Genomic DNA, 11,281 nt, shown 5'->3' on the forward strand with positions numbered 1-11,281 from the left:
TCTGTGGAATCTTAGTCCTTCTAGTCCTCATTGCCTTAGCTGCTCTTTGATGCCTTTAAACTTTTTTTTTTTTTTCCCGAAGGAGATGGAGTCTCTCTCTGTCACCCAGGCTGGAGTGCAGCGGCACGATCTCTGCTCACTGCAACCTCCACCTCCCGGGTTCAAGCGATTCTTCTGCCTCAACCTCCCGAGTACCTGGGATTACAGGCACACACCACCATACCGGGCTAATTTTTTTTTTTCTTCTATTTTTAGTACAGACAGGGTCTTACCATGTTGGCCAAGCTGGTCTTGAATTCCTGACCTCAAGTGATCCATTTGCCTCGGCCTCCCAAAGTGCTGGGATTACAGGTGTGAGCCATTGTGCCTGGCCTTAAACACGTTCTTTTTAATCTTCCCTTTCTCATTGTTTTTGGCAGGATGTAATTCTGCTACAAGCTACCCTGCCTGGAAGCATAAGTTCTATGTTCTGTAATCTTAAAAATCTGAGTTCAAAATTATTTCATCACCATTTTGTTGAGGGAAAAACAGGTAATGACTTTGAAGAATGATTGGGAAATGTTTCCCTGTTCTTAGACCTAGTTGCATTAGTTATACTGGCTTTTTTTCTAGTATTAGGCTGTTTCTGTGTTTTTCATATGATGTCACTTATTTTATATTCTGAATCCTTTAAAATAACTTCTTACTAAATGCATTCTTTTATTTAAACTTTGGATTCCTCACCCATCTTTTTAATAGCTCAGTACTTTGTAACCTGTGATTTACCTCACAGAAGGTTTAAGAAGAAAGAAAATCTGTTTGATTTACTCTGGAAACAATGAATTAGCTTGAGTTTTAAACATCTCTACAAAACCACAGATATTGATATCCTGTTAGAAATCTCATTTGATTTGAAGCCATCTTCAAGTGATCCTTTGCATGTTTAGAAGGTGTCTCTTTTTGATGTTATTTGTTAATTCCTAGGGTGAATAGTCAAAAGTTTTTTACTTTATGGTACTCTCATCTGATTTACCCAGATCAGCAATGAATTTAAGCCATTGGTTGACTGTACATCATATTAATGCTATCAGTTTCTAAGCTGGGCACTTCCTTAATGGTGTTATTCTTCAGCTCTGTAGAAAAAAGCTAGAAGGCCAGCAAAATGAGTAGAGACATTTATTTGGTAGCATGTCTTTGATCTTAACATAATTATAGACAGAAGGTGGATTTTTCCGTGAGGTCATAGGTTCCTTTTGGTTAGTCCTCTGTTTTAGTTTCCTAGGGCCGTGTATAACAAAGTACTACAGACTAGGTGGCTTAAAACATCAAACATTTCTTTTCTCACATTTCTGGAGACCAGGAAGTTTAAAAATCAAGGTGTCAGTAGGGTTGGTTCCTTCTGGAGGCTCCGAGGGAGAATCTGTTCCGTGCCTCTCTTCTGTCTTCTGGTGGCTACCAGCAGTTCTTGGTGTTCTTAACTCATAGGTGCATCATGCCGATTTCTGCCTCCATCTTTGCATAGCCGCCTTCTATGCATAGCCTGTCATATCTCCGTCTGCCTTTACTTTGAAAGGATGCCTGTCCTGGAATTTATAGCCCAACCTAAATTCAGGGTGATCCCATCTAGAGATTTTTAACTTAATTACATCTGTAAATACCTAGGTAAAATTTTTTCACACTCACAGGCTCTGGGTGGACATGATATTTTGGTAGCCATAATTTAACTCTCCATCCCTGGACTTCTGTGTCCTCACTACATTTTCTGATTCAAGTAAGTATGATTCTTTTCCTTAGGAGAAAAGACAGGCTACAGAAGGTAAAAGGATTGTAGTTTGGCCTTATCCTTAAGAGACAGAACACTGATCCAAGCTCAAAGTTAGAGAAATTACTTTTTTATAGGAGGAGGTCCATTTTTTTGTGTGTGCAGAATAGGGAAGAATAATAGAATCAGTGAGTGTAGTCTGGAGAGATTTTCAGAGACCAGGCACAGCAGGTACCAGCAGTTGAAATAAACATTAGATGTATAACCAGAGGATATTACCTTGCAGCTGTGAAACTCAGCAGTATCATTTTTTGAATTAGTTTGGTTTCGATGTTAAGAGTTTGCCACAGATTGGAAGGTTAAACAGGTATGGAGAGTGAAAAGTGGTAGTTCTTAAAATTTCAGAAGGAGAGGAGTAGTAAATTTTGCCTTAAAATCTTGTTGGAAAGAATGTTTGGAGTCATTACTGATATGTTAGCAGCAACAAGACCAAGAAGAAAGAAACTTAATGTCTGTTTATAACGTGTCAGACTTTCAGTTGGAACTTCAGCAAAGTAGTGCTTATTTCAGCAGCATACCTAAGGAAATTGGAACAATACAGAGAAGATTGGTATGGAAGAAAACAAAAATAAAAAATAAAGCTGGGCGTGGTAGCCCACAGCTGTAATCCCAGCATCTTGGGAGGCTGAGGCGGACAGATTACCTGAGGTCAGGAATTCGAGACCAGCCTAGCCAACCTGGTTTAACCCTGTCTCTACTAAAAATTCAAAAATTGGGCAGGCATGGTGGTGGGTGCCTATAGTCCCAGCTACTCGGGAGGCTGAGGCAGGAGAATTGCTTGACCCAAGAGGTGGAGGTTGCAGTGATCTAAGATCGTGCCACTGCACTCCAGCCTGGGCAACAGAGCAAGACTCCATTTCCAAAAGAAAAAAAAATTGTAGTGAAAGTGAAATTCATCCATTTCTTGCAGTTGTCAGGTCATTCTTTTCTTTTCCTGCAGATCGAGGAGACTGGCAGAGGGAAAGAAAGTTCAACTATGGTGGTGGCAACAACAATCCACCATGGGGAAGCGACAGGCACCATCAGTATGAGCAGCACTGGTACAAAGACCACCATTATGGGGACCGGCGACATATGGATGCCCACCGTTCTGGAAGCTATCGACCCAACAACATGTCCAGAAAGAGGCCTTATGACCAGTACAGCAGTGACCGAGACCACCGGGGACACAGAGATTATTATGACAGGTATGCAAAAGGCTATGAGACACCAGGTGCCCATCTTTGCCAGGAGCTGTTTCTAGGGAGAAAGTGACGTATACATGAATGTATTTATCTATGAAATGACTGGAGATCTCATCATGTGTCAGCCACAGGGAATCCCATGTGTTGGTTATAGGTTTTATGTTTTATTTTCTGGGTCATAGGGAGCACATTTCACCTGTGAAGGAAAAGAGTTTTCTGCCGTTTTCTGAGGAAATCAAGTCAAGTGGTCGCCATAAAATGTTGGAGTCAGCAACCAAAATTATTAAGCTCTGTGCGAGGCTGTCAGCCACACTAGGTGTCAGGGATCCCAAGATGGGTACCAACCCATGGTCCTTACCTGCCACGAGCCCATAATTGAAGAGTTGAAGCCTTTCGAAGCTGCACCCTCTTTCCTTCAGTACAATACCACCGGTAGTACGATGAGTCAGAGCTTTACATTGTGAGAGTAGCAAGTCCAGGGAGGGTTAAAGAGGTTTTATCTGTATTTCCTAATTTCAAATCTTGGATAATTTAACCTCATAGCAGCTTTGGTTTTCCCTGGGCTGATGATATGCATCATTTGCACTGTACCTTGAATTTAAAGTGGGAAAATTTCATATACGTGTCTCAAAGTCCTGCTTTGTTTTTGGAAGAACTGGTAACAGCAGGCTGTATTAGCAGAGAGCTGTAGCTGAGTAGCCGCCACCTCCTTAGGAGTCTGCCCCTCACTCGCACCCTTCTCTGTTGTCTGGACCCAGTGGGTACTTGCCCTGCATTCCTCTAGTAGGTCTGTATTTCTCTTTGGTTTCACTTTTCTTTTGCCTAAAGGACTTTTTCTGCTGGTGATAAATTCTTTCAGTGTTTGTATGTATGCTGAAAATGTATTTTGCGTTCATTTTTGAAAGCAGCTTTTGCTGAGTATACATTTTTATTTTTAGTTTCTTTCAGTACTTTAAAGATATACCTCTGCTATTTACTTGCATTGTTTTATGATGAAAAATCTGTCATCCTTATCTTTGTTCGTCTTTACGTAATGTTCCTTTTAAAAAAATCACTGATTATGATGTGCCTTGGTGTATTTTTCCTTGGTTTCTTGTGCTTGGAAATTTTTGAACTTCTTGAATCTGTAGGTTTATTGTTTCCATAAAATTTGGCAATTTTTACAATCTTCTTCAAATATTTTTTCTGACCCCCCACTCTCTCTTCTTCTTTGGAGATTCTCATTACACCTATATGAGCTTGCTTGAAGTTGTCTCACAGCTCACTTGTATTCTGTTGACTTTTTAAAAATTATGCTTTCTCTGTGTTTCATTGTGGATAGTTTCTATTGCTACCTCTTCAAGTTCACTAATACGTTGCTTTTCAATGTCAAGACTGCTGTGAGGCCCATCCAGTGTACTTTGTATTTTATACATTGTAGTTCTATCTCTAAAAGTTCAAAAAGTTGTATTTGGGTCTGTATATATATTATATACACACACACACACATATTTTATATATATATATATATTTTTATATATATATATATATATATATATGTTCTGTCTCTAACCTTTTAAAACCTGGAACACAGATATAACGATGGTTTTGATGTCCTTGTCTGCGAATCTTACCACTTGGGTCAGTTTCAGTTGATACCTCCTCACTGTGGGTCTTGCTCCCTGGTGCTTTCTGTGCCTAGTAAATTTTGCAGATGACAGATGTAACATTTACCTTATTGGGTGCTGGATATTTCTGTATTCCTGTAAGTATTCTGGAGCTTTGTTATGAGTTGCAGGTTGTTTGGAAGCAGTTTCCTTTTTTCAGGTCTTGCTGTTAAGATTCGTTAGGTAGAACCAGAGCATTGCTCAGTCAAGGGCTAATGATTGCCCACCCCCAAGGTGAGGAGCCTCATTGCACTCTACCCAGTTGTGTTAGTCTGTTTTGTGGGAATACCTGAGGCTGGATAATTTATAAAGAAAAAAGTTTTATGTGGCACACAGTTCTGCAGGCTGTACAAGCATAGCACCAGCATCTGGTTGGCTTCTGGAGAGGCCTCAGGGAGATTTTACTCATGGTGGAAGGCGAAGTGGGAGTAGGTGTCCCATGGCAAGAGGGAGCAAGAGAGAGAGGAGGAGGTGCCAGCCTCTTTTAAAGCACCAGCTCTCACATGAACTCAGAGAACTCATTATCACAAGGACAGCACCAAGCCATTTATGAGGGATCTGCCCAAACACCTCCCACTACAACATTGGAGGTCACATTTCAACATGAGATTTGGAGGGGACACATACCCAAACCATATCACCAGCGCCTCTTGAATCTGGAGGTCTTTGGTGTGACTGGTGGCAACAGGCATGATGCCAGTTCTTTGTGAGCACAGGGCACTATCATCTTTAGTCTTTTTGGGTGGTTTTTTCCCTGGCCTTGGGTAGTATACCCACATGCACATCCTAAGCAGTATTCAGCTATATACTTAGAAATCCTCTGTAGATCTTCAAACTTCTTTCTCTGCAGAACTGTCTTCTCTCATGCCATGTCCTATGAACTCTGGCCACCTTGGTTCCCCATGCCTCACCTTGGGAAGCCAACTGGTGTCTTTCTGGGTTTCCTTCTTCCTGTGTCACAGACTGAGGACTATCTCATGATAGTGAGCAGGAGCAGTTAAAAGGCTCATTTCATTAGTGTCCATTCCTCAGGGATCACTGTTCATTGCCTGATGTCTGGTGTCTTGAAAACCACTGTTCTATATGTTTTGTCCCTTTTGGCTGTTTCAGGCAGGAGGGTAAATCTAGTCCCTGTTGTTCTATTTTGACTGGAACTTGAAGTTGCTCAATTCTTCCTCCCTCTCTTTCTTGCATTGAGGTGAAATTCATATTACTTAAAGGAACTATTTTAAAGTGAACAATTGAATGACCTTAGTGCATTTATAATATTGGGCAGCCACCACTTCTGTCTAGTTCCAAAACACTTTCATCACTCAAAGAAAACCCTATAACCATTAAATAATCCTTCCCCATTATTCCCTCTCCCCAGCCTCTGGCAACCACCAGTTTGCATTCTATCTCCCTGGATTTGCCTATCCTAGACATTTCATGTAGAAAGAGTCATACAATATGTGACTTTTTGTGTCTAGCTTCTTTCACTTAGCATAATGTTTTCAAGGTTCATTCATATGGTAGGGTTCATTCATCAGTACTCATTCCATCTTATGACTGAATAATATTTCATTGTATGGATATGCCACATTTTGTTTATCTACTCATCTGTTGATGGACATTTGAGTTGTTTCCATCTTTGGGCTATTGTGAATAATGCTGCAGTGAAGATTGGTATATAGGTACTTGACTACCTGTTTTCAGTTTTGGATATGGACCTAGGAGTGGAATTGTTAGTCATATTCTTTACATTTTTAGGAAACACCAAAATGTTTTCTATGACGGCTGAACCATTTTACATTCCTACTAGCAATGTATAAGAGTTGAAGGTTTTCCTTATCTTTGCCAACACTTATTTCCTGTTTTTTTTTTGTTTTTTGTTTTTTGTTTTTTGTTTTTTTTTTAATGAATATAGCCACCTTGATGGGTGTGAAGTAGTCTCATTGTGGGCTTGAATTTGCATTTCCCTAATGATTAATGATATTGAGCATCTTTTCATGGTTTTTTTGGCCATTTGTGTATCTTTGGAGAAATGTCTGTTCAAATCCTTTGCCTGTTTTTGAGTTGGGTTGTTTGTTTTTGTTGTTGAGTTTTACTAATTCCTTTTTTAATGGTATCATGAGTAGTTTTTACCATGGTCCAAGCTAAAAATTTTAATACTGTTCACACTGAGTTGATTTTTAAGATAATTTTATTAACTAGTTACTTACTTGTTGCATATTTAGGTTGATGATGTTATTAGTAACTTACAAAATAATTTCTGTGGCTCTTTTTCTCATGGGCTGGGTCCAGGAATATGGAAATGTTTATGGATCTTACCAGATTTTTCCTAAAGGGAGTGAGTTTGCAAAGCCATCAGTGATTTTTCAAGTGTGTACTTGTGTCACTGCACACTTGAGGCTTATTTCATAGGATGTGTTTTGCTAGTAAGTGTAAAATGACTCTTTGTTATTAATGTTTTTGATTCCTGATAATGTGAGCATTTGTCCTTGAGTCCGTTTGTAAGTGTCCTTGAATACGAGTATATGAGGAAGAGCCAAGTGGGTGGTGAAGAGAAGTGGATGAGAATTTGGCTTCAGTCTTTCGAATAATTCTTGCATCTCTATTTCAGGCACCATCATGACTCCAAGCGGAGGAGATCCGATGAATTTAGGCCTCAAAATTACCACCAGCAGGATTTCCGACGAATGTCTGATCACCGCCCCCCTATGGGCTACCATGGCCAGGGACCCTCAGACCATTACCGCTCTTTCCACACAGACAAACTAGGGGAATATAAACAGCCTCTACCCCCATTGCACCCTGCAGTCTCAGATCCTCGCTCACCCCCTTCTCAGAAATCTCCTCATGATTCCAAGTCACCCCTGGATCATAGGTCTCCTTTGGAGAGATCATTAGAACAGAAAAACAACCCAGATTATAACTGGAATGTTCGGAAAACATAAAGGACAGCTCGTAAAGGAGAGAGTAAGAGTCACCAAACACGTGGATATTTTTGGTCTGATCCTACAGTAGCCAGTTATCTAGACCAGTAAGTGGAGTTTCGGACACGCTGCTGCTGTCAACTCACTGGCTGAAGGAGCACTTCAAGGAATGGGAGGCCTTTCACTGGGTCCAGCTCTGATTTGGGTCACCACTCCTGCACTTTGGCAGCCCATCCCATTCCAGCCTAGTTCTGGCCTCCCACTTTGATGGGCACTTGAAGGAGGAGCTGACTTTGTGTATACCAGCTTCACTGGGATGTGTTTCCCCAGTCAAGGAATAGGGGATCTTCAGAGTCATGAATGTTTTCTTGCCAGGGTCAGTGTTCCCAGGACCTTAGTGCGTCATTGGGGCAGGAACTGGTGCATGGAGGCTGCTGGGACCTGATGTTACAGTGTGTGATTTGGTTGATTTGGTTCACTCTGACATGTTGGATGCTGCTGATGGGGAGTGGGGAGTTGGGGCAGGTGGGTGGGGACAAGCATAGGACTTGAAGGGGAGCAGGTACACCCCTCACATGTGTTCTTGGGAGAAAAAACTCGGCCTCATTATGTGAAACCTATGGGCAGGGTTGGGGTGGGGAAGTAGAGAGAGGGCAACAGCTTCCACAACTGCTTTATCTCTGCCAACACTAATTTTTCCCACACTGTCTTTGTACATTTCAGAGGTTTGGTCTCCTGAGTGGGCCTCCTTTCCCCACTGTGCCGGGGAAAGTAGGTCGCTCTGGATGACTTTTGAGTACTGTGAGTTAGGCAACACTGACTCCAGCATGGACTTGACTGGGGAGTAGGCTGAGTGAGAGGTAGGGTGGGGTAGGGTGGGGAGTAGTGTGGCCAGAGAACTGGAATCCCTGGTGGATTTCTAATTCCTATGGTGAGAAGGAAAACTACAGGACCTGGAGAAGGGGATGCAGAGGCAGGCCTGCTGACCAATTTGTTGCTGGCAATCACAAAGGTGGGGGTCCTGGTGCAGGCAGTGAACAGGCTTCTAATGTGGGGTTCAGTAGTGCCAGCAAGTGGGGGAAACTTTCAGTATTGGGCTAGGTCAACACTTCCTGCTGCATTTTCCTTCCCTTTGCACAGCTTGAAGAAATAGATGGGATGGAATCACACATCATGTGGTGGGCAGATGGAAAATAAGTACCTGTGGTGAACAAGTTTCTACTGTAGTTGGAGATCATTAGAATTGAATTCAGTTTCTCTTAGAATATAATCAGGTATAGACCTAAGTTAAACTTTTTCCCAAACAGGGAGCATCCAAAGACACAGTGACTTGAGCTATAGATAGTAAGAATCATACTAGAGTTGAACTGAGTCAGGTTTAGGAAGCAAGTTGGTTGCATCAGTTAAGCAGGCTCTTTTCAATTTACTGATGCTGGGGCCTTCAGTTTATCATTCTCAGTGTAGCTTGCCAGTATTGTTAAAGTATCCAAAGGCCTTTCTAGATGGAGACAGAATAACTGACTTGAACATACAGTGTGCCTGTAAGTGTCCAGGCTCAGAGCTGGTGAAAACCCCTCTGTTAGGCATGTGCAGCGTTAAACTCCCTGAAGTAACTTGTGAGGACTTCAGTGCTTGCTGGTGTTCTGGGCAGCACCATGAATGCCTTTACCAAGACATGCCGAGTTGTATCCCCCAAATGAAGCAGATGTGGCTGTGATGTGGCCCTTGCTCCCTGCTACACAGAGCATTGCAGGACTGGCCTGTGTGGTTTCCAGATGAGAGTCTGGGTCCTGGAAGCTTGTGTTGAGAGCTCAGTGGACCCACCCCGCTTATTGAACCCTCATAGTTGTTGGGGTGGTTCAGCCTGGACTTGTAGCACACATGCCCTGAAGCAAAGCCGTGGTGACTGCATGAGCCACCTGACCACAGTCCTCCCATGGAGGGCCTGCTGTGACGCTCAGTGGAGAGGGCAGGGCATATGTCTCCACTTAGGCCACACAGTGATAAGGAAACCACAGATGGAGCTTCTTGCTGATAATATTGACTCTAGCCCACGTTTGCCTTGCCCAAGCCAAAGAGGATGGTTAGGTTGGCTTGTCAAGCCCTTGAGCAATGGGAGATGGGGTGGGAAGGGGATGAGCCCCTGCAGAGAGTTGGGTCATGTCCTCCAGGAATGAAAGGAGGGGCAATGGAGTCACCAGAGGCCCGACATTTCCATCAGGGTTTCCACAGTCATCAGGGCTTCTCTTGAGTCGCTGATAGATGTGAGTTATGCCCAAAGATGTCTTATCATGAGGAAAAAGGAACTTCCTATTGTTCACATTCAGGACTGACTGTTAGTGCCATATGAAGTAGCAAAAGGCAGTATCAGCCAGATCAGTGTTACATTGATTGTAAAATTACAGTGTCCCCATTAGACAACTGTTTTAGGTGCTGAAGTATGTTTGAAGAGTGTTGGGAAAAAGGAAGCATTTCTTCATCGATTTAAATCAATATGAATATTATATGCTTAAATGAAAAACAAATTTGCACAGGTAAATTCTCTCACTTGTGAATGGGAGAAGCTGCCCCAGGAATCTGTGAGGATGGTATTCCCTGGAGCCTGGCTTTGAAAGATTTCATTGTTGGTAGAAATAACAGGGGTTAAGGAAGAGGGATTTAGCATCACCTAAAACCTGCACGTGAATAAGGGTTGACATGATACACCATGGCCTTAGAAAAGGGCCACATGAAACCCCAAGCTAATCACTGTGGTCTTTCAGAGCCGGACAGACAGGTGCCAGCAGAGCCGGGGGCTCGCTCTCCTTTCAGTCATTCCTTAGCCCTTCAAAGGGAAGCCCAAACACTTTGCACGCTGTGCTGCAGACATTCTGGCCTGGTGTGTCTGAAAGTTGCATCAGTCCTCACGGTGCAAACACGGTTCATTTAGGAAGTCACATAATGACACTGAAATCCTACAGACCAAAATCCACTTGTCAGCAGGAGCAGCAGCCCAGGCCCAGCACCAGCGGTCTTCCGGCTCCTCTGAGGGCTGCCATGTTGGGCGAGGGGAGCCATGCCAAGGGTCCAGGCTGCTTTAGGCCATCTGTGCCCCACTCATCTGGGGCCAGATGGTTTTTCTTTATTGTAAAATTGTGGACTTTTAAAACCTGTTGACTAAACAGTAATTAATTTATATTTGTGAAAAATGCCACTGTCCTAGTGATTTCTGATGTAAATAATGTTGTTTATATAGTATGTATTAAATTTTCCTACATTGTAAAACTGCTGTACTTTTGATTCTTGTATATTAAAAAGTGTTACTGAGGATTTTTAGAATTGGGCTAACACGTTGCATTGCATTGTGGTGTGAGCTGTGTGACTAGAGATACCTCCTTGTCTCCCTTCCCTTGGTTGCTGGGTCACATCCAGATTTTTTGACAGCTTGTGAAGTGGAGCCTTTTAAAGTTGCATTTCCCTCTATCCAGGAGCAGTTGCATTGTTGTGTACAAGCCTTAACACCACAGATATCTAAGCTATTCCTGAGTATGCTGTTGCTGAGGTGAACAGCTCCCTGGCCGACTCCAGGCCATGGCCCACAGGTCTGCAGTTGAGGGAGGACCCTAAGTTGCCGAAACTGGTAGTTAATTCCTGTGGGTTAGTCCTGCCTGGGAGGATCCAGGGAGACCTAGCGGGGCCACCCCCTCTATCCTGTAGGAAATAACACTGTCTGCCAGCCTGTAGCTTTGAGGGTAA

The 11,281-nt window shown here is 42.8% G+C and overlaps 1 protein-coding gene across 1 annotated transcript in view; it reads left to right on the forward strand.

The window, feature by feature from the left end:
• Positions 1 to 10,873, forward strand: part of CHD2 (chromodomain helicase DNA binding protein 2) — a 148,903-nt gene extending 138,030 nt beyond the window's left edge. The window contains exons 38-39 of the mRNA XM_011978381.1: positions 2,742 to 2,988; positions 7,234 to 10,873. Of these exons, the coding sequence (XP_011833771.1) occupies positions 2,742 to 2,988; positions 7,234 to 7,567 (581 nt within the window). The 3' untranslated portion in view covers positions 7,568 to 10,873. The remainder of the gene's footprint in view (positions 1 to 2,741; positions 2,989 to 7,233) is intronic.
• Positions 10,874 to 11,281: the final 408 nt, after the last annotated feature.

Source organism: Mandrillus leucophaeus, unplaced genomic scaffold (genome assembly GCF_000951045.1).
Source record: "Mandrillus leucophaeus isolate KB7577 unplaced genomic scaffold, Mleu.le_1.0 Scaffold193, whole genome shotgun sequence".
Lineage (NCBI taxonomy): Eukaryota > Metazoa > Chordata > Mammalia > Primates > Cercopithecidae > Mandrillus > Mandrillus leucophaeus.